We start from the raw sequence: 22713 nt of genomic DNA, 5'->3' as shown, positions 1-22713 counted from the left end.
AATGGATTTCCCATTTTTAGAAGAGCTGGTTTTTTGAGCAGAAGTGTCTTTTAGAGATAAAATATAGTATCTGTATTCCTTCTTGCTTTGAAAACCCCTAGGGTTATAAACATGGATCTCATTCATACGTGAACAAGCAAGTTGGAGAGGTCTGCTCCAGGAAAGCGGCTCTCAGCATACATACGTCTTGTTACTTATTTTCAGTTTATTCCTACAGAGTAGCTGCGCATGGTGTTGCTTTTTCACCCTCAAATCTGCTGTTACACTGTAGGTTTCAGGATTGCCACAGAAGAGCAGGGAGGAGCAGAAATCCCGGGTCTAGTCTGGTATCCATCATGGGCCTGGGTTTACCCTTTGCAGAAGGAGCCCATTCCTTCCCAAGAATTAGCAGGTGGTGTGAGGGCTTGAACAGGTTTCAGCAGGTGTGTGCAGGTCTGATGGTGTCATGTCTACTGACCTGATATTAATTCTCTGCTCTGTCACTGCTTTGAGGAGCAGTTCTCACCAAAACAGAGAGGGAAGAGAAGGTGGAGGTGGAGATGGTGACAAAGGGAGTAGCAGTGAGCCTCCTCCTGCTGGCTTTTGAAGCAGTCTTTGCTTGCAGTGTTGGTGTGAGAAACCAAAGGCATTTTGTGGAGTATTTTGAAAATTGAAAATGGAATTTGACAAGCCTGTAGGGCTTGGTCTGGTCTCCTCCCTTCTCCTCATCCCAGCCACCCACGGTCTGCTTGGACAGTGCTTTATTCAGCCTTTTTCTCAAACACATGACAGTGGGCTGGTGTTGCAGCTTTTCCTGCGATCCTTCCTGTTCCTCATCAGGTGAGAGAAGCACGCCTTTGAACCCCTTGGGTCCTCCCTTTTGGCACCTGGCATTTTGCATTTGCAGCCTTTTCTCTGTGTAAGGCAGGGAAGAAGGCTGCGGGTTACTGACAGAGGCTGAGCGGTGACTAATACTGGACCAGAAGAGTTAAAGTGTTTAACCTGTAGGCAAAGATTACCTGAAATTAAAACCTGTAAGGACTTGTGCACTCACACTTTGTCATTCAATCGGGTTTGTAAGACACATGTACAGATCGGATGATTCCTTTTATTCCTGGGCAATTTACATATTTTGGCTGCTTCACAAAAGAAACCTTGTGTTGAATAAGTCAGATCATGATCTCATACCAATCCTTGCTTACAAGAAGCTTTTTGGAAGCTGTAGCATAGTCCAGAATTTTGAGTTTTCCTTTTGTGGGTGTGAAACAGAGCATAGGTTATTGGCTGCACTAAAAATGGGCATTAAGCATGGGTATTCCTAAGTCAGTATCTTACCTTCTGTGTTTGGGGATGTGATGGCTGTCTGTTAGGAGTCGTTTTACCTGGCAGGTGTACCTCAGACAAAGGTACACCACTTTAGAAAAAAAGTGTTAAATCTATTTCTCCATAGTAGCACGTTGAGTGAAGTGTATGTCACTTCATAGAAGTGGATTGGTGGGCTGCAAAGAAAATGCAGTAATTTTGATTTTGGGGCTTTTCTTAGTACTGATTTTCTGACAAAATGCAGGGCTTTGTTAGTGTTGCAGACGGAGTTTAAATACTTGCAAGGAAAAATTGCAGCACTCGCAACATTGTAATGAGGACAGTTCCCGTAATTAAGCATTAGAAGATTTAGGGAATGTAGGCAGCTGAGGGATTAGCAATATGTTACAAAGTTCTTCTTCCACCTACCAGTTGATTTGGGGTCAGAAGATGAAGGCGGTCATAGAACTTGCAGTCTTACAGCAGTTGTTTGTTTGTCTTAACCAATGATGCTACCAGTGACCAAAGCCTGGGTTCATTCTGTCTAATTTTAGGCACACAGTGGTTGTGCTGAATCTTGGAGTGTAGGTGACCTTGGGATCTGAATTTATCATGGGAGGAAAGGTGCCTGTGAGGGAGAGGCCTGTCCACCTGAGGTGGTACTTGCCCTATAGAGGGGTAAAGGTCACTGGTGGGACTGTGTCTCCTGGTACTTGCTTCATGGCTGCTGCCTGATCACTGCTGGCGATTGTGGTGGTACTTATTTGTGCTGCTGTGTGTTTTGGTGGGGGTTTTTTTGTTTGTTTTTGTTTTGTGGATTTGTTTGTTTGTTTTTTGGTTAGTTTTTTTGTGTTTGCTTTTATTTTTCAATATTTTATTTTATTTCTCATTTGTTTTCTTATTTATTTTATTTCTTAATATAAGATTGATTTTGGAGTACCACTGCCAGTCTGCCCCCTCTACTTTGCAAATCTGTCTATTTGCTTTTGGCCAAAATAATGTCATGTACTGAGCAGTGCCAAGCCCTTCAGGAAAGAAATGGTGGCATGTGATGGACTTGCTGAATTTCTCTTGTAAACTACTTCCTCACCCCATCTTTTTTTGAAAGAAGATCCTGTGTGAAACTGCCCTGAGGAAAACCCAAGTGGGATTACTTTTCCTTCCTATCATTTGTTCTGTTCCTGTTTGGGTGTGCATGGTTATAGCTTTTGTTTTTGTTATCCCAAACTGTTGGAATATTTTATGTCTTCTAGCATTTGGGTTTCCTTCAATGTATGAAATTAAAGAGGGGCAGTTAAAAAATTACGCTTTGTTGCTCATATACAAGACTTACTGACCAGTGTGAGTGTGAGGCTGTATATTGAACGAATCTGTCCTGTAAGAGAATTAGTGTCTTTGTATAATTTTAGGTTTTCACGAGGAATGTATTAGAAGAACATTAGTGTTATGGCAGAAATGCTATTTTTAATGTATTTTACTTTCTCAGCTTATATTTCTGCTAATATAATGTCTGTGTGGCATTTGGTGCTTTTGCTTCCTCTCTTCTCTCAGATGTTTGACTTCTGCCTCCCTCTAAGTTTAAAGCTTAGTCTCAAACCAGAACTTCAGTTTCTTATTGAATCTCTCCAGCTGCACGAAACCTGCAGGACTCAGGAGCCTTTTCCATCTCCCAGGTCCAAACAGCAGCCCAGCAGTGTCTGGACTGCACATGTGGGGAGGGACTCGTGTGTTGATCCCCTTTGGGAAGGAGATCTGCCCTCCAGGTGGGAGTAGTGGAGCTTCACACTGCTCAGGGCAGAGCAGGGACCAGGCAGTGGGCAAATGCCTCCTTTGGCTCTGTCGCCCCCTGAGATGCTGCTTTCCTTGGCATCAAATGCATGCTGAGATTGGAAGTAGAAAGGCTGAACAATTTTTTGGCATTGTGCATGAGCCTGTTTTCCCTCCAGCATCTACATCTCCTCTTATTGTCTGAGCCTGGAGCTTTGCATAAAGGAGATTGCTATCATTTCTTTCCTTCACACAGAGGCTTACTTTTAATATCTGCTAGGAAGGTCTCTTTCTGATCACAAGAAACCTGAGACTGGATGTAGAAATTGTATAGCAAACAGGCATTTTTAGTGTAAATAGCAGTGATGAAAGTGGGGGACTAGTCCTTCCCTCTTTTATGAGAGCTCTGAATATGTCAGTATAAGGCTAGCTTGTTGTGTAACTTGTAAGTAATTTAGGCTTGATGAGGATGGACAATTGAATTGTATAGCTGGGACAAACATGCAATCTGAGCAGGAAACTCTTTTAAGTAATCATAACTAGGTTCAAGGGACTAGCCTTGGAAATCGTTGAAGGGATTTGCCCTTAGGAGGTTTCTCTCTTGGTTGTCTTTGGAAAAGCCTATGGCATCCCAGGGTTTTACTGAGGGAGGTCAGCAGTGGTGCGGTTTCTGTGCCTTCAGAACAGCTCATTCAGTGATCAGTGAAGGCACCGGAGGCACATCAAGCAAGAAAGAAAATATTGTTGTCGAAGTGACTGGCAGAGGAGGTGGTTTAGGGGGGAGACAACAGACAACTATTGTCTTCACGTGGTTTTTGGCTCCTTCCTGCCTGCACGTGACTCCATGTCCTGTGCCTGCACAATGCTGCTACACAGGCTCCTTGGGGAGTGTGGGGACCCTGCTTAGAAGCTAGTCCTTCCTCATGCCTCTTTGTGTAGCTAATTTAACTGTCGCTTTATGGCTGCAGCCTCAGTGATGGCACTGTCGTGAACAACTTGGCTCGTTGCTCTCTTGTTTCAAGCAGTGCCTTTAACGTGCAGTAGAGAGGGTGCTGTGCCAAGGGGAGACAAAGCAGCTTCTGTTTTGTGTGTGTTTGGAAGTGTGTTTCTCACCTGCTTGATGAAATGTTGCCACTGAAGGTAACTGAACATGGTCATAAGGATAGCACTGTTCTGCCAACCAGTCCTCACAAAATTAAAGGTTTTTGGGCCTTGAAAAAGCTTCACAGCCGTCTTCTTCAATTACCGTGCCTGAGCAGCATTGCTGCTTTGCTGTTCCTGGCAGCATGGCTCTGTGCCGGCAGCGGCAGCAGCTCGCAGGCTGGTGGGCAGCTCACAGTGACAGGATGCCTGGTTTCCAGAAAGCTCACAAATGGTAAAGCCTGTGAAGGCCTTTCTCTGCATGGGCTGTGTGTGTGGGCAAGGGGCAGAGGCTGAGAGGCACCCTCCCAGCGATGGTGGGGGGGATGCTCACCACCCACGCCACTGCTCGCTGGTGTCTAGTGCTCCTGCGGTGTCACTGAGTGTGTGGCGTGATGGATGCTTTTCTTAAGAGGGAACTGTCTGAAGGCCTTGGAGAAAGTCTGTGTTTGGGAAGGACTTAAAACACACTGTGGAGAAATTAACCTGCTGATGCCAAGGTGGGAAGAGTGTGTGGGTCAGGGGTCTATGAAAAAGAAACCTTGTGTGTGAAGCGAAACAGGCACAGGGAATGCTAGGAGTGAGAAGGTAGCACAGGAGAGAGACAGATGGGAAATAAACTTACATGAGGTCTTTAGCTTGAGGGTGACAAAGCTCTAAGGCTTGTAAAAGACTGAAGAAAGATGGGATGTAATAAGAAAGTTGGAATGTCTTGTATGTAAAATTTAGGAGGGATTGTATATGGACTTGTTAAATGTTTATTGTACCTCTTAATTAAAGTCCTTTTTAAAAAGCAGTGTAGACTTACCCTCACAAGAAGCCTCTGATATTTTTTCTTAAGAACTATTTAATGTCATATTCCCAATTCCAACACTTCGTTGTGGTGTTGGAGAGGATCATGTTTTTCATGATCACGTTGCACTCTCTGCACTGCAAGCTGCTCTTGCTTTATACAAACTTCCTACCTTGGCACTCACTGGCAGGGACTTACCTGCTTGGAGTATCATTTCTCTTGTGGTTTTTCTCTCCTGAAATTACAGCCTCCTTCCCAGTTTGGAGGCAGTGCTACAGCTCCCAGTTCAAGTGCTGTGCTGTGTGCAATACTGCCCCAACTTTCCTTGCCAAAACACCTCCCTCGTGTGTGAGAACTTTATTAACTAGTGTATATATTATGGATTCCAGCAGCAGAAAAGGTCACCTATTGTGCTAGGCTCTATTCAGACTTTCTCTGTCTCGGACAGATTCTGCTCCAAATGGATGCTGGCCAGGTCTGGGGTGCAAAGAGGAGGGAGGTTGTGACACTCAGGCAGGATGATGGTTTGCAAAATTGATGTTGTGATTTGATTTATCCAGGAAGATTTTTGTTTGTGGTTTTGGTGTCTTTTAATTTTTTAATGTGAGTGGAAGGCAGAAATGAAAAGTGAGAGGAAGCAGAAAGGAAAATAAACTGGATTTCTTTTGGGCTTCTCCTGTTTTTCTTCAAGTAACATGTCGGGGCAGATGGTGAAAAAAAGGGCAAGTTGTCATCCTTTTGGTGCCTCTGAAGGCAAACTGGTTTCCTCTGCATCACTCTGGGGGTCCATGGGTTAGCAGTCCCTTTTCACTCCCAGGTCTGGGCTGAGGCTGCTGCCTGCCCCTCTACACAGATTCCAACTCTCCCATGATCTGAAGATTCCCACATTCCAGAAGCTACCACTGGAGCTTGTGATCCTCAGAAACTCAGCTTACTCTGAAACCTCAGCAGAGTATTGCCAGCTGCCATTCTCCAGGAAGGCAAAGCTTTGTGAGAGCATTGGGAAGGCAAAGGAAAGGAGATTTGAAGGCTTCCCTTACTCCATGTCCGTTTGCTGGTGTGTTTGACTTTCCACCGTTTCATAGTGATATTAATTCTTAAAACCCTTGGTTGTAGCATAAAACGACTGGATGCCGTTTGTGCGGGGGTACTGAAGGGACCAATTTGTATTCTGCTTCATACTGATTTAGGGCAGCATATAAATCATCTGGTGGAATAAGTAAACTTGCTCTCTCCTTTATCACAGAATATTGTCTTGCTTTATCCTTGCTTGACTGTGTTTTCTCATTCACATTTCCCCTCATCATATTACTGGAGTAAATAAAATCTTTGGAAATTGTCCTGAGTTTCTCCTCCTCAAGCTGGCAGAATAAATATCTGGCTAAGAGCAATGGTCAGACAGATTTTCCAGGTGGGGGAGTTTGGATGGAAAGTTACCACTTACATGCCCTGAGGTCTTTGCTCTACCTTTGGGAGGGTTGTTTTTTTGTTTGGTTTTTGTTTTTTTAAATTTTACAATTCAGCTCCTGAAATAATTTCATTGTGCTGTAGAGCTTGGGAAACAGTGTTATTTCCCCCTTACTCCCCCAGGTGTATTTCTCAGAGACAGTTTCTCATAGGGGTCTCATACCAGTTTTAGTGCTGGAACAGGTCAGGACTGTTGTGCTTGGTCATCTGAGGCATCTAGACAATGATGTTTAGGGACAGACTTGAAGTGATTTTTCTTTTCCTTTGGTTATGCCCTCCCTGAATCTGACACTTCTAGAGCTTAGTTCTGTTCTTTTCCATCCCCACAAAATGTCCAGCAAAGTGTTTCTGAATTCCTCATCTTCTAAAAGTTTGTGTAAATAAGCAGCATTTTCTTTCAATAATTATGCAGTGGGTGGGGCTTTACCTTTGGAAAACAGCTGATAATCCTCCTTCCATGTATCTGGCACTAGTCACATTTTTTTGACTGCGAGTTTTTCCAGTGGCAACCATGGTCAGATACTTAAATCATTCAACTGCTTAAATCATTGCAATTTTGTAAACACTGAAGTAATAAAAATAAGAAGTCAGTGATTTGCCATCTGCATGCAGAAAAACCCACACTGATATTTAGCATGCAAGGATGAATGGAAGAACAAGGGGTGTTGTTTTGTGATGGAGCTGTAAGCAAGCTGATCAGGTGCTGCTGGGTGGTATGCTGAGAGGTAACACACCTGGGTTTACCTTTAGTATGCTAATTCAAATAGTTAGAAATGATCTGAATGTACATAGATGGATTTCTGTGTAGGAGTCATATGCAGGTTTTAATCCTACAGGCAAGATTATTTTGGTAAAAGTGTGTTGCAGTTAAAAATCCCTAGGGATGCTGGCACGTCCATTTAGTCTCTGAAGGGAAACACTTGGAAAGGGAGAGGAAAGCTTCTCCAAGCTGGATTTAACCACGTGAGTCTTGCAAAAGTATAGCTTACTGCAAAAATTACTGGTAATCAGACGTGCTGTCACAAACAGACAGAGAATGTATAAGTATAAAACTCTTTCACCAGCTCCATCAGAGGGAAGACAAAGAAGGTTTCAATGGGAGTTTGTATTCACAGATAATGGCTTAAAGTGGTAATTGATGCCAGCTGCATAAAATCACTAGGAAGGGCTCACCAGCTGCCTCTCTCCTCCAAGAAAAAAGGATGTACTTTTGTATTACTTCGTGAGAATGACAGTCTTGCCTCAATCGGTTTTAATTTTGTGCTTTTGTGATACCCTTGCCTCTGCAAATGAAGGGACTGTTAGTGGTGGTGGTGCAGTGCTTGTGCTGTCTGGAGGAGGTGTCAGACCTTCCATTTCTGAGGCTGGCTCACATGTCCAAATCCCAGCACGGCTGCCGAAACACCTCACTCTGCACAGGAGGATCCTTGCTGCACGCTGCAGCATACCCTCCCTGAGGCACGTGTGTCCATAAGGAGACCTGTGCGGAAATGGCCTTCTCCGGTGAGATTTTTGGGTGGGATTCATCTCACCCTGATGCAAGACATCTGCAAGATTGGTGTCTGGATCTTGGCTAATGACCTCACCCTCCTTTTGTAGTTACTGGGGAGAAGTAAACACCAGTAGGGCGCGCATTGTTTGGCCTCTTTCAGATGTCTACATTGGGATGAAATGACCTGTACCCTGGAAAAAAAAAAAGCTCCTGAATCTGGAACAGAACAGTTTTGGTCTGGCCAACTTTTTTGTTAAATTTTCTTTTTTTCATGTCTTCCACCAATTGCTGTACCACTCTGGTGCTGCAGCCTTTTCTGTGCTGATTAATCCTCATAATAGTTTCTGTCGCCACAAAGTCTTCAGGACTCATTGCCAAGGAGTTATCGATCCACACTAAGTAAGTGGACTCTTCCAAAGCCTGACAAAAATTACTGAATCCATTTATTATTGTAGACTGGATTTTGGACTGGATTGAACTGTAGGTGAGGTGCTATTTGTGCTGTGGACAAGTGCTCAAAGGGCTGAAATATGAACATAGACCATTATTAGCTGTAGTTCAGGGAGGTGTTTGGGGTTGCTGCAGGCATTTGAGCAGGTGCTGTGACACAGACTCTGTGGAGAGCTGAATTAGCAGTAACTACCCACATTCTGCTGGCTCTGGATGTGCTTTTTTTGTTGTTTGTTCTTCAGGTGGGGGTTTGTTTTTTTGTTTTAGTTTGGGGTGGTTTTTTTCTTATTTTGGTGGGGGGTTGTTTTGGTTTGTGTTTTTTTTTTTTTTTTTTTTTAGGGAAGGCTGGGATTTTTATTATTTTATTTTTCAGAAATAGATCCTGTGTAAGTATTGTCATTTTGGCTGCTGTTAGAATAAATAAACACAAACAGCTTTTAGGACATCCTGCCCATTGTATTGTAAAAGCTATTGTGTTCGTGGGCTGAGGGTAGGAAATAATTTTTATCTAAAAAGTCAGTTCAATATATAGCAGATTAATCCAATTGTATGTATTAACCTATCAGCAATTGAGTTCCAAAGCATCGAGTTTAACAAAGCTACTGTTGCATTTTTTGTTTTTTCTAAATGCACGGTTCAGAGGTTTAGTGTAGTATCCTCCTTTGGTGTATGTGTTCTCCTTCTCTTCCTTTTTGCATATAGGCTGAATTAAAAAAAAAGTCATGCAACAGCAAGGACAACAGAAGCAGCTGAGGAAGTACTAAGTTAGCTTTTGGCTCAAAAAGCTTTTCTGGCTACGCTTTCTCCCAGGGCTGCTGTTCACTGGGAACTTTTATTTACAAGACTTTTACTATTTTGTTCAGTGTTCCAGAAATACACAGTATTTTACTTCAAAGATGCATCATGAGGAAATACAAGAATAGTTTATCCCTGGTGCATTTTGGGAATTCTGTCATAATAATGTACAAGTAAGCATTGCAGCCCACTATTAGAGTGTTTGAAATAATTGTTTGCTTTGTAGCACAGAGTGACTTCTTTTGTTCAAGCCATGTGTACCAGTGTGTATAAACAGTTAACATATAGCTAGTATTAACATCTATGTATGTCATGAATAGGATATTTGATTGCTAGCATGGTACAAATTGCAAGGAAGTTTAAGGCTTAAAATTTTTATCATGTAATCAGCTTTAACATCACAGGATAATCAAAATATGTGCTACCGTTCCCATCAGCCAGCAACCCTAGGGAGTTGGAATCAGTTTAAGGTAGATGTTTTTCTGTTTGGATATATGCGGATATGAAATTGTGGAGCAAAAAGGGATATCCATCTGCCTTGTAGTTTGTTGCCTTGATAGGTGCTTGAAGTTGCTCCCCATACCTGCTGTCTAGGTATGGGAACAGAGAGTTGAGGGTGGGATGGTGTTTGCTCCTTCTTCTGTATCTGCTGGCTGCCTGCTCAGACACCACCTCAAAGTGTGTATGGATCCTTCCACGCAACATGTCCTACTGTCACTTCAAAACCAGGTTGTGGGTGTTCTAAGGAGTGGTTTCATCGTGTTACCCATTTCAGCTCTTTGAAGGGATGACCTCCCTTCACCTGAGCTGCTCTTTGCTTGGCACCTCGCTGGCGTGGGGGGAGCTGGGGGAAATCCTTCCTCTGCCTTTGTGTCTCAGCATCCTGTTTACTGCCTGGGCTCCTGGCCTGTTCTTCCTGATGCACTTGCTCTTCCTCCACAGAGGCAATGGAGGAGGAGGAAACTTGTGCACGAGGCAAATGCCTTTTTCTTGCAGTAAGGGGAATTCCTGATCTCCACCTCTGTTTTCCTGCGCCAGTCCCGTGCTGGCACTGAGATGGCAGCTGGTTGCACAAAGCCACTGCCTGGCATTTAAACAGAACTGGTTGAAATTTCCAAAATCAAAGGAGAAAAAATGAGGAATATGGAAATAATACTCCTCTACCATAAATTCCCAGCCTGCTAGCTATGCATTTTCTTAAGGTATTACAAGCATGGTGTTTTTGAAACAGGTTATGTCATACTTCATCACTGGGTCAAGTCCAGTTCATCCTTTATTTGTTTTTTTGTGGTACTGAAAACTTGGTAAAGACCTGTTTTAGACCATCTCAATAAACAGGATTTTGATGGGATGAGCATTAGAGGGGTTTACTGAACATGATGCTGGTATAAATTGAACTTTAAAAAAAATGTACTTGTGTGAAAGTGAAGAATAAATCAATAATGCATGCGGTATATTAAAAATATGGGGTTTTGTTTTATTTTTTCCAAAGGATGAAGAAGAAGAAATCAAACTGGAGATTAATATGCTAAAGAAATATTCTCATCATAGAAATATTGCAACTTATTATGGTGCTTTCATTAAGAAAAGTCCTCCAGGACATGATGACCAACTGTGGGTAAGCAGATGTTTTTCAGACATGTTTGTAAGTCTTTCTCTAGTGGATATGATTTGACGATGAGAGAAATACCACTTTAAGGACAGACAAACTAAAGGAGTTGGGTGCTTGTCTGAACAGCTAGATAAGTGAATCATGGAGGCTAATCACATATCCTTAAGGGGATGGCTGAACCAAGATTTGCTGTAAGCAGTGGATTTGTTCTTTGAGTAATTTTTTTCCCCGGTTTCCCAGATGGATAGTAACGTTTCATGGGAACAAGACAGCTGAGCTGAGCAGTAAGAATATGTGACTGTAAAAAGAAAGCTGCACTTGAGAATTGTACCCATTACATTTTTCATCCCACCTCATCTACAACCTCTAGAGGACTGAAGTTTGGGTTTGAAATGGCAGGGTGCATGTTCTTCCATAAATAAATGGAAGTTAAAGGATAAGATATATTGCAGTGATGTGATCAGTTTGATTCTTTCAGCATTGGATGTGCTCTTACTGCTAATGCATTTTGCATAGCTGAGCAAATCCAGATTCCCAGCATTAAATTACAGTGATTAAATCAGTCCTTGAAAATGTGGTAACTAATGTGAGACATATTCCGTGTATGTCTAACACACATTGAAGACATTTGGTTGAATCCATTTGCCAGGCAGAGATGTAAAATATATTCTCTGCTTCACAAGAGTTTCCCAGATCAATGCTGTAACCTGATTATTTTGCTTTGCTAAACAACTGAGATCTGTGTTTAATGTTGGTTATACACTGATATTTGTTTTGCAGCTTGTTATGGAGTTTTGTGGAGCTGGCTCTATCACAGACCTTGTAAAGAACACAAAAGGGAATACTCTGAAAGAAGACTGGATAGCATATATCTCCAGAGAGATTCTCCGGGTAAGGAAAATAGTCTGCCCCACACAGAAGTAGTCTTACAGAGATGTAGCTTAGCTTGAGGCTCCGCAAGAAGCTGTTTCTGATCAATCCCATTAGCCATGTCATCACTTGGAGAGTGCGTAGGAGCAGATAGATGTCTGCTCCACATCATTTAACTTGGTGTGAATTGTACTGTATTGTAGCAGAAGCCTTGCAGAAAATAGCAATTTCTAGTCATGAGAAGGCAGTAGAGGAGCCAGTGACCCTACCTACTGTAGAAGCTGTGACACAGTGTCCATAAGAGCTGAGGCTGAAACAGTGCTGTAGCACAGTAGCATACAGAATGGGTTTTTCTAAATATGCTTGCAGCTGCCTTTTTCTGCTCCTAATCAAGTCCATGGAGGAAGGGAGCTCTTGGCTCAGGCCAGCAGTCAGGACTTCTGTGCTGTGATGTGCTCTCATCTTGTGTTATCCCTGCAGTCTATCTAGAGCAAGCAGCTCTGTCACGTGTGGCTGTGCCCTGTGCAGTGCTCACAGGCAGAGCTGCAGAAGTTTTTCAGGAAGAGGGTTGCAGCTTACCAGTTGTTCTAAAATTGAAAGTTTAACTAATTACTCTTAATATTTAATTTCCAGTTGGTACAGTTTAAATGCTTTTTGAATTGGCATTTGTTTTGCTTCACTAAGTAAATCTGGTATAGTTTTCCTCATGCTTCTTTGTAAAACAAATTGCCTCCTACCCATACCACTACACAGTATGTTTGTTCAATTGCTTAATCATAAATGAAGTTCTGAAGGGCTTTATATTAAAGGAAACAAGCACTGGCTCTTGTGTAAATCAATGCTGCTGTTGTCTGTGTTACACATTTGCTCTGCCTTAGCAGTTTTTAAGATGAGGATGGAGGGAGACACATGGTTCTGGTCTCTTGCTCTAATTTCAAATGCTGGAGCAGAGTCCAGCTGCTGGCATTTAGACATTTTAAGTTGTTTATAAGGGAGAAGTTGTATTTCAGAACAAATGGATAGCATGCTTTAATATGAGGAAAACTAACTTCTGCAGGACTATCTTATGCTTGATTTGAGAGCCATGTGGCCGTGGAGGTATTCCATGCTATGGTGCATTCATCCTAAATCCTCCTTAGATAAAGCAGTTAAACACTTGCTTTGAAGAGGAAAAAAATTATTTACCTCGAAAAGAGTTAGGGAAGACTCTTTTCTCATTTCATTGAAACATTTGCAAAAGGAGTGTTAATTACTGGCCATCAGGAACTGGCATATCTGGAAAAAAGGTATGCTAAACTCACATTGCTATGAGGTGTTTCAAAACCTGATTCGACACAGAGTTTGTCAGAGAGGCAGAGGAGAGAGGTTGTGTAACACAAAGTTAAAATGAGCTAAAGTGCCAGAGATTGGTGTAGGTGGAGACACAGGTGAAAGTCAACACAGTGGTTCCTTGTGTGGTTGGAAAGGTTTGGGGACTGCTGGAAAGTGGAGACGTGCCCCTCTGTCTCCTCCCAGCCCTTCGCAACCCCAAATGTGTTTTTTCAGTAAGGTTAGATGGTACTCTGGAGAGAACAGACGATTATCTCTCTGGTTGGGTTGGAGTAGCAGAAGGCTTTAAAAAATATCCTGTGTGAAGCTATGGAAAAGCCTTCATTGCTGTGAAAAATGAGACCACTCTTAGCATTAGCAGTCAGTGAAGGGTCTCGGGGACGTCAGCCGTTCACTTGATTTGTTTGTGACCTGTGGAGGAGGAGCAATGGGTGGTGTTTTTTGTCATACTCATTAACTGTTTTAAAAAAGGAAAACAGCCCAATGGTTATGTAGGCAAACTGGTAAATGATCAGTTAATGAAGAACATGTGTTAGGAAATACTTCTCTACAGCAACCACTACTCTCTTAACCTCTTGCAGCTGTAAAGGTTCTATTTCTTTATTTTTCATAAAACATTAAAAAGACTGTGAGGGCAACATGAACAGGCAAGATGATCCCACTGGAAACTACAATTTTCCGAGCAGAAAACTGAGGAGAACCCGAAGTACAGGCAGTTGCTGAGAGGGTTGCCTGTTGTTCTCCCAGTTACATTAGAGAGTAAAATGCAACATATGTCTTTCTCAGCCCTCCCTCCACATGGCTAATGCTTTGGGGCATGTATCCAGGTGCTGTCTCAACAAAAAGCACCGTATGCCAGGAGGTTTTGTTTCCTTTGGAAAGTTTAATGCTTATGCTTTATTCTTTTTTTTTACTCTTTTTTTCTTTTGCATTTTTTTTTTCCTGAGGTACAATTATCTGGCTTCATATTTATGGAGTCTAGAGAAGAAAATTGCAGCTTTGCAGGAGAGCATTACTTTGTCATCAGTCCTCCTTTGCCCTCAAACATGACTGCCAGTCCATCACGCCCCCGTCCCCTTCTCAGGGGTGCATATATACATGTTGATGCTGCCTCCTTTCTCCTTCCACCTCCCTTCCCAGCTAAATTCTGTGTGACCCTGTCCGTGTCAGTGGCATACACTGACGCTGATGTCATTTAGAATGTAATTGCATGGAGACATTTTGGGAGCTGAACTTTGTTCACAGGACAGCTGTGAGGTGTTTGCACGGTGCAGATGTTGAGCTGTATTTCGGTGCTGTGTGTGCATGACCTGAGGCCTGCGTCTCTGCTCCATCACCACAAGCTGTGTGGGTGGTGTGCTGCTACACGGCTGCTGCAGGTCCCATTGTACCCAGCTGCAAGAGGTCGAGACACAGTGCTGTGACCTTTGGGGCTGCTGGGTATGGGTAGGCTGTTGCTAAGCCAAGAGCCTAACTCTGAACATCCTTTCCTTTCTTCTTAATGCAGGGGTTGGCGCATCTTCATGCCCATCATGTGATTCACAGGGATATCAAAGGGCAAAATGTGTTGTTAACAGAGAATGCAGAAGTGAAACTTGGTAAGTAGGCACACATGTCCACTTCCTCATTTGTTCAGCCTCTGGTTTTATGATGTTCCCAAATTAATTTCATCCTGTAAGAGCCCTGCAATGTGTTTTATAGCATGAGTAGTCTGTCACTGCTTCCATCTGGATTGACAGCCTGCATGTATTTCCTCCTGCTTGGAGAGGATGGAGCACAGGTTGTTACTGAATTTTGTTAGAAGATGTTGGTTTTCATGCCAGAATCAGTGCAGGAATCATTTTGTTTCCCCCACTGAGTTGTGTGTGACTTGAGTCTGTTCTGATTCACTTTATTCTGGACTCGGGAAGTGACAGGAGTCTCACTTGTATTTGGCTTTAATTAAAATAGCACCTGCTGTTCAGGTTCTGGACACACAAATATGATCTGGACAGCACTCTCAAGGGAGCTGTGGCATCAAATTCAAAACACAGTTCCAGCTCTGGCATGCCTGCTGAAAATCGTGCTCATCCTTGGCCTCTTCTCTCCTGCCAAGTGGACATACTCTTTTTTTATTTCCTGTCTAATTTGTCTCTTTCAGTTAGTGCACATGTTAACCTTCTGTGTTTGTATCACACTACACTCGCCACCTTTTTCTCGTTAAATATAGAGCCATGCTGAAGCCCTCCCACCCAGCCCACATCCCTTCTGGTTTGCATTACACCTTCCTGCAGCACGAGGCATGGGAAGATGTCCCGGCTGCTGGAGGAGGAAGCTCTCGGGAGAGCTTTCCTTTGTTTGGTCCAAAATGGAGCGCAGTAGCTTCCAAACCATTGCTTCCACTGAGCTTGTCTACACCAGCTTGTCAGTGTCACTCCGATGCAGTGAAGCTGACACAACCCTCTTAGAGCAGATGCAGTTACTGGTATAGAAAGACATTTAGAAAGATGTATAGAAAGACACTGTGGTCAGGAACAGGGTAAAACCGAAAGGCAGAAAACACCTTTGTAATTGCTTTGTGATGAAATGGGCATGTCTTTTGCAGCCTGTGTGCATGTGTGCTCTAAGTTAACACTTCTTGAATAATCCTCATCTTTTGCTCCCATTGATGTTTCTGCTCTGTGCATTAAAGCAGAGAGCAGCTTCCTGAACAGCAGATTATTTTTGCTGTCCAGTTTTAGAGCAGAGAGAGTGGTGAGCTGAAAGAGGCATGCGTTCATGCATGCAATTTTCCCATAGCACGAGAGGTACCTTTGGGAAGTGCCTGTTTCTGTATAGGCAAAGGTTCTTGGCTTCATCATGTGGGAAGGGACTAGCTCTTTCTCAGCCTCCCAGGCAGTACTTTTGCAGCTGTGTTCTCCCTTCTGTCCAGGCAGACCAGTGAGAGGTACAGGAGAGGTGATTGTATGCTACTGTGTCCCTTGACATTTGTGCCCAAGCAAATTGTGTGTGAACCACAAGGGCTCAGTTGCCTCAGGATTAATCATCATATTTCTCTTCAGCATGGTCCTCCCACGTGGAACATCTACAGGACTTTATTTTCAAATCACTTTGCAAAAGTAATTATTGTGTTATTTTTCCCCTCTTATTTCATTTTACTCTTTTCCCACCCACAGTGGATTTTGGTGTGAGCGCTCAGCTGGACAGGACAGTTGGCAGGAGAAACACTTTTATTGGGACTCCATACTGGATGGCTCCAGAAGTTATTGCCTGTGATGAGAATCCAGATGCGACATACGATTACAGAGTAAGAGTCTTGTTCAAAGAAAAACTCAAACATACACTTGTAGTATAAATATCCATTAACTGTGGCAGTTGTTGAGACTTCTTATACTTTGTAGGAGTAATAACTATTTTGTGTAGTTACATTCTTACTGCTGAAGTACAAGGTAAGGAGACTGTCAAGCTGTGACCTTTGAGACGCAGGTATAGGACTTCAGGGTGCTGTAGGTGCTCAGAGAAGGCAAAAAAGAGTTTACCTGGAAACGCTTGTGTTCTCAATTTGTATAATGGTTGTACTTGAAATTGTGTTAGACAATGTCCCAGTTATTGTAGTAACCCAGAACAATACATTTTAGGTGTCGCCTTAAATAGAACCACTACCTGGAGAGCCAGTGAAGTACAGAAGGAACTATTAAAACTGTTCCTGATTTCAGAGTACATATACACGATTTTTTTGATAAAAATTTATCCATCACAACATTTCTTAACAAAGATAATTCTTTACATAGCTTGCTTCAAACCAAGGATTTAATTACTGCAAAACCATAATTGGCTCGATGGTATTTGCACTACCTTTAAGAATATTAGGTATATGTATTTAAAGTTAAATATATCTAGTGAAAGCATACTGTAATCTTAAAAGTTCTTCTCAGCTGATTTGAACGAGAGCACAAGGAAAGAAAAAAACTGAAAATATGCTTTTAAAGAAATCTTCACTTATACTAATGCATTGTTCCAACTTTAATCAAGGGCAACAAGGATATCAGAAAGCCAGGGATTAAGGCCTTACAATGAATTATAGAGCTGAATATCAGTTATATCACTTTGCTGAGGCTGACAGTGGTGTTAGCTATCAGCATGTTTGTATGTGTCTAAATCTTTGTAAAACACCTGGATTATTTGAATTGGTGTTTTTGTACATTTTGACTAAGGTTGATCAGATTGGTCATATTTCTGTTGATTTAATTGCTTTTTACATTCAGCATCCCATTGTACTAAATGCTTTATATCTTTCCAGACAGAGTTATTGGTAAGGAAGGTTTGCTATTAAATGATATAATAAAGCAGAAAAACTCCCTGCAATATTTGTTAATGCAGGAATGATGTGAAAAATAACTCCTCTGGCCTCTGAAAACACATTTGTTGTTCCTGGTGGAGCCTGTAGTGTGGTCTCTCCCAAAAAATGAATGTTTCAAAAATTCTGTAAGATCATGAGGCTGTGCAATTTAGCTTAAATGGCTGAATTGGACTAAGGGAAGATTGCCTTGCTGGGTATGAAAATACAATCTTTAGAAATGCTTCTCTGATTGTAGTGCATGAAGAGCTTGTTTGCTCATTAGTTGAAAGTAATTTTTTTTTAAATCACAATTATGACCAGAAATGAAGACTGCTTTCCTCAAGAACAGCTCTCTCTCACAGCAGTCTCCTCCAGTGTTTTGCCCATTAAGCCATGTCAGTCTCTGCAGTTGGTTCCTTGCCAGGACTCCTCCATCTCTTCCCTGTGTTTGATCTTTCTGCCTCTTGTTTGGTTTCTCCTGAGTCAGAGTCATTGGCCAGAGGTGGTACCTTGAAAGGCTGCCACTGAAGGACTCTTGTTCTGTAGTGTTACAAGCAAAGCTGAGATGTGAGGAATGTTGGCTTTGGCTACAAGTAATGCCTGTGGTAAAGACAGAGGTGTAAATTTTGGGAACCTCTGCCTTTTCAGTAGTGTTGGTGACTAATTCATCTCTCCTTTCAGTGAGCCCATATTTTCCTTCTGTTCTTGCTTGTTGTTTATGTACCTGAAGAACCCTTTCTTGTAGTTTTTGAACAGTCTGGCCATTTAAAATTTGAGCTGAGCTTTTGCTTTTATAACTCTACACATCCTGGAAATGCCCTTGTTCAGTTCTTTGTAAACAAGGGAATATTGAAAATTCTACTGTTTCACAGGCTTAGATTTCTGGCAAATGTATTTCCCATTGTCATAATGTGAATGTATTTTTATGTGTTATTAGAAAGAGTTGTTTGCTCACTCCATAAGAATATGTGTGTGTGTTTCTGTATATACATCTGTATTATGTGAAAAGTAGGATTTTATGATACTGTTACAAGAAAAAAGAGGCTTATATTATTTAAATAGCCTTGATATTTGGTTTCAGCTTCACCTACAGGGCCTCTCTAAATAGTAGTCTCTTACTGTGTGAATGGGTAAATCCACCTACTAACATATGGTGTCTCTCTCTCTCTGCAGAGTGACCTTTGGTCCTGCGGCATTACGGCCATAGAGATGGCAGAAGGAGCTCCTCGTAAGTGATCTCTGTGCTTCTCCAGTGGGCTCATTAGGGCTGAAACATATGCTTGGGCAATGCTGGTTGTAATCTAAGCACAGTTTTGAGGTTTCTGAAAGTATCCCCATGTTATTTCTGTTCTCTTTGGTTTTGCCTGCTCTATAAATATAAAATCCCATAAATAGCAATGCTTTTGATAAAGATAGGATTGTGTTTAAGCACTACAGTGCAGACTGCAGTAATTTAATTTCTATAGCAGGAATATTTGGAAGCTAATCGAGTGTCTGACTTCCTTCCTATGGGTAGTATATTGTGTTTTGGAGTTGTGTCACAATTTGTCTATGGCCTGGCCTGGAATACTGAACCCTCAGCTGGGGAGAGGGTCAGTGGGGCCTTGAGGAAACAGACCTTAATGAAAAAAGCATTTGTAGCAATTGTTTCTGTGTTGGCTTTCTGTTGGTCTAGGCTAATATTGCTTCTCCTTTTGTTTCCACTCATCAGTGGGTGGTGTTAGTCTTCCTTAGCAGTGACGTGGCTTAAACTAAATGTAAATCCTTCTTCAGGATAAAGCATTGAACTTAGGTATTCTCAAGCAGGAATCATTATCAGCTCCTTTGGACTTGAGAGGAAAGCCTGGAAACCAAAAATGCCCAACTTCTTAATAGCTTCTTTTCCTTTCAAATAGTTCTTTCAGAATATCAAGGCAGACAGCAGGTATGTGTGAGGAGGACAGAAACATTTGAAAAAAGAAGTTAGGCATGATATTTTGACTTTTGATGATAATTTTTATGGAAGCCCTTATTGATCTTGCAAATGTACTTAACCTCAACTGGAGCTCTGTATTTAAAAAATAAGAGCCTAAGGTACCTAAGAGCAAGTTAATTTTTTTTACACACAAAAAACCTACCACTGCGCCACAGCCCAGCTTGAAATGTCTGTCTTTGAAATAATCATGTTGAAATAAAGTATTGATATTTCCCAGCTAAAAATTGGTCATTTCATTATAGCTGCTGCCTGGTTTTGTTTTTATTGTTGACATTAATGTAAGATTTATAAATCAAATCACAATGGTATTTTGTTGATTCATGTTTTGGAGGTCTGATGGTTTGGGTTGGTTTGTTTTTCCCTTTCCAATAGCACATTTGCATGAATGTCCATGTGAGTGAGAGCTGCTCCCAGGACACCTCAGCCAGCACTGTAATAAGTGTTTGAGCTACCACTTGACCTCTTTTTTTTACCATACCTTTTTGTTCAGTGCATTGGGTTGTCTGGATGGCTTTCAGTTAAAAGCTGTGTCTGTAGGCTTTGTAAGCCTAGAATTGGACAATAATATTTTGTTCATTTCCAAACCAAAGCAGAGTTTGGTCCCTCTTTGTATAAAAGTGCAAGAGTGGCATTTAAGAACTAAGCAAAATCCTATGTAAATGGTTAACAGCTCTTGTCCTCTGGTATGTGGGCTCCACCTCCTCCTCCAGTGGCAGCTGAAGAGTCCATCTCTTGAGTTTGGTGGTCTGCAGGGATCCACAGGCATCCAAGGGGCTCCTTTGCCAAGATTGAGGCCCCTTATTTTTGAAGCCAAAATTCTCTTCACATCAGTCTGTTTCTCCTGAATTTCTGTTGTGTGGTAAATGTCACCTTATCCTGCCATGATTACTCAGGCTGAGACTAAGAGGTCAAACATAGGAAGATGGTTAAAACATTGCTCCTAGAGACCTTTCTTGGGCTGCCTCTCTTCCTGCTCCCTTGTTTCTCTGTGTTGGCTCTGCTGTGTTACAGCTTTGCTGTGGAACAGGAGGAAAGGCTGTCCAACATTGATCCTGGACTCCCACTAAATGTCCACTGAAACAAACCAGACTTTGGACAAAAGTGGTGGGTTTGCATTTCAGTTCTGCAAGGAATCATTTTTTGTGATACAGACCCTCCCATGCTTCAAAACTATCATGCCTTGAAGTAAAGAAAATACCCAGGTCTGGAGAGTAAAAATCAAGCATCCACCATGATGAGAGAGGAGGGCAGGTGGAGGGAAGATTGTATCAAACAGTAACTCTCATTCTTCCCTTCTGACATGATCATCTCCCAATATTTTATTGACTGGAAAGTAAGTTAGGCTTGGGGCTGGAGGCGGGCTATGCTCAGATGTTCCCTTCTTGGATGATTCTGGAGGTTAACCCATGCTTCGATCTCTTTCTCTTTTTGGGCTGCCATTGGCACATGGAGCTATGGAATTATTGTCATTTGGGGCTAATTCCATTTGGCCGTGTTGCTGTCTGCACCTGCTGCATGTATGGTTGGGATGGTGGGAATGATTTGGAAGCTGAGGTCATGGCATGGAGAGAGAGCAACTAAACCAGTGTCTGTATGTCTCTGTTTTTGTTTTCTTCCCTTCAGCGCTTTGTGACATGCATCCCATGAGGGCACTCTTTCTGATACCCAGGAACCCTCCCCCACGGTTAAAATCCAAGAAATGGTATGTATTAATTATATCTTGCCTTTAGCCTTGTGTAGTGTGTCGTTTCCTTGTATCACATACAGTTTTGTTACCCCTTCCACAGAACTGTAAAGCAATTTAAGTTAGCAAAAATCTCTGTAGTTTTTTGTGTCACTGAATCAAACCATGAAATAAAATGCGAGCATCATTTAGCTCTGTTTGTCCCAGAGAAATCTCATCTCAAATTATGTGAAAATAAATACCAAGGTTTTTTCTTTGACAGAGCAGCATTTGTATTAAGCTGTCAAATGGATCCATATTTTAAAAAATAAACTCCTGCAGCATTCTTAATATGCAGGATGTTTTCTCAGATGTATCATAACACAGAAACAGAACAGTACTATAGTGTTCTAGTTGCTAAATAGAAAGGAGCTATTAAAACTAATGAAGGCTTTTACTATAATTATTGTAAACGGTTGGAATTGAGTGCACGCTTCTTGCCAGCTGAGAAGAATCCATTAGTATCAGAGGATTTCCTCCCAGTTACTGGTTACAACTGGCACATATGAAACAAAAATACTCCCTAGAAAGAGTTTACTTATAGACTGAATGTGATCATGAGATGCTGTGATCCTGTCAAAATAATGAAGTGATTTGACTGTGTATTCAATATCAACATAATATAAACTTTGCTTGCTTGCTGGGCTTGGTCTTTACCTGGACTGACTTATTTATGCACTTGTACTGTCAAGGCATCACTCTCTCTGACTGGCCTTCTGCATATATTAAGGGAATAGAGATGCATATACAATATTTGTGTTAGCCTTTCATTAAGCTTTTTATGTGAAATAATAACACTCAAGGCTTGAGGAGAGAAAAATCTGAAAAACCAAGTTACATTGGATTCAGCCCTTTTTATTTCAGTAGGGAAGTGAACTGATGGATGGAAATCATTGTTTTCACACTTAACCATGTAGTGAGAATGTTTGCTCTCCAAGCTCTGGAGCAGGTTGAGAGCACCTACCAATTAAAAAGCAACTCTGATAAAAGGCAGTGCTGCTGTGACTCAACTGTTTTGATAGTGTGCTCAGTGGCAGGTTATGAGAAGATAGGCCAAATGATGAAAAACTTGTAGGATCATCGTAGAAGAGCTTGGGTTGGAAGGGACCTTAAACATCATGTAGTTCCAAACCCCGCCATGGACAGGGATGCCACTCACTAGTTCAGGTAGCTCAGAAACCCATCCAACCTGGTCTTGAATGGTTCTAGGGCTGGGGCATCCACAACATTTCTAGGCAACCTGTTTCAGTTCCTTACTGCAGTTTTGAGTATTTCCACTATTGGCATTTTGCGAAGTGGCTAGTTTGGTGATTTCTTTCTGGACAAGTCCTCTTTCAAGAGTTCAAATGAAGTGCAAATTCTGGAAGGTGGTGCTTCGGCTTAGCTAAGTCCCATACCCTGTCACTTTATGCTATGTGTAGCAGGGATTTAGTTCAGTTCATGCCCTTAAATTCTGTCAGGGAGAATTTGACCCCAAGTGAGTGTGTTGAACAGACAACACTGACCATCATCCACCTGTTGTTCTATAAGAATCTTTTTGTGTGTTATTCTTCAGGTAAAAAGTGAAATAATCTTAAATTCTGGGAAATCTAGCTGTGTGAGCCCAGGTGCATGCAAAAGCAGTGTGGTGCTGCTTGTGTCAAGGGAATGGCAGATACAGTTCTCGTGACTTTGGGTATGGCTGTCTGTAGTGTGGGTGGG

General features: G+C 42.0%; 1 protein-coding gene across 9 annotated transcripts in view; it reads left to right on the top strand.

Annotated features, from left to right (window-relative positions):
* Window positions 1-22713, top strand: part of MAP4K4 (mitogen-activated protein kinase kinase kinase kinase 4) — a 167540-nt gene that overhangs the window by 96761 nt on the left and 48066 nt on the right. For all 9 annotated transcript variants that reach the window (XM_085054527.1, XM_085054535.1, XM_085054518.1 and 6 more), the window contains exons 4-9: window positions 10678-10803; window positions 11578-11688; window positions 14504-14594; window positions 16152-16282; window positions 18488-18542; window positions 20913-20991. In XM_085054527.1, the coding sequence (XP_084910653.1) occupies window positions 10678-10803; window positions 11578-11688; window positions 14504-14594; window positions 16152-16282; window positions 18488-18542; window positions 20913-20991 (593 nt within the window). The remainder of the gene's footprint in view (window positions 1-10677; window positions 10804-11577; window positions 11689-14503; window positions 14595-16151; window positions 16283-18487; window positions 18543-20912; window positions 20992-22713) is intronic.

This window comes from Lichenostomus cassidix, chromosome 1, assembly GCF_008360975.1.
Source record: "Lichenostomus cassidix isolate B80296 chromosome 1, HeHo_3.0, whole genome shotgun sequence".
Taxonomy (NCBI): Eukaryota; Metazoa; Chordata; class Aves; order Passeriformes; family Meliphagidae; genus Lichenostomus; species Lichenostomus cassidix.
The sequence above is the reverse complement of the archived record's forward strand: the minus strand, read 5'-3'. Positions and strand labels throughout refer to the sequence as shown.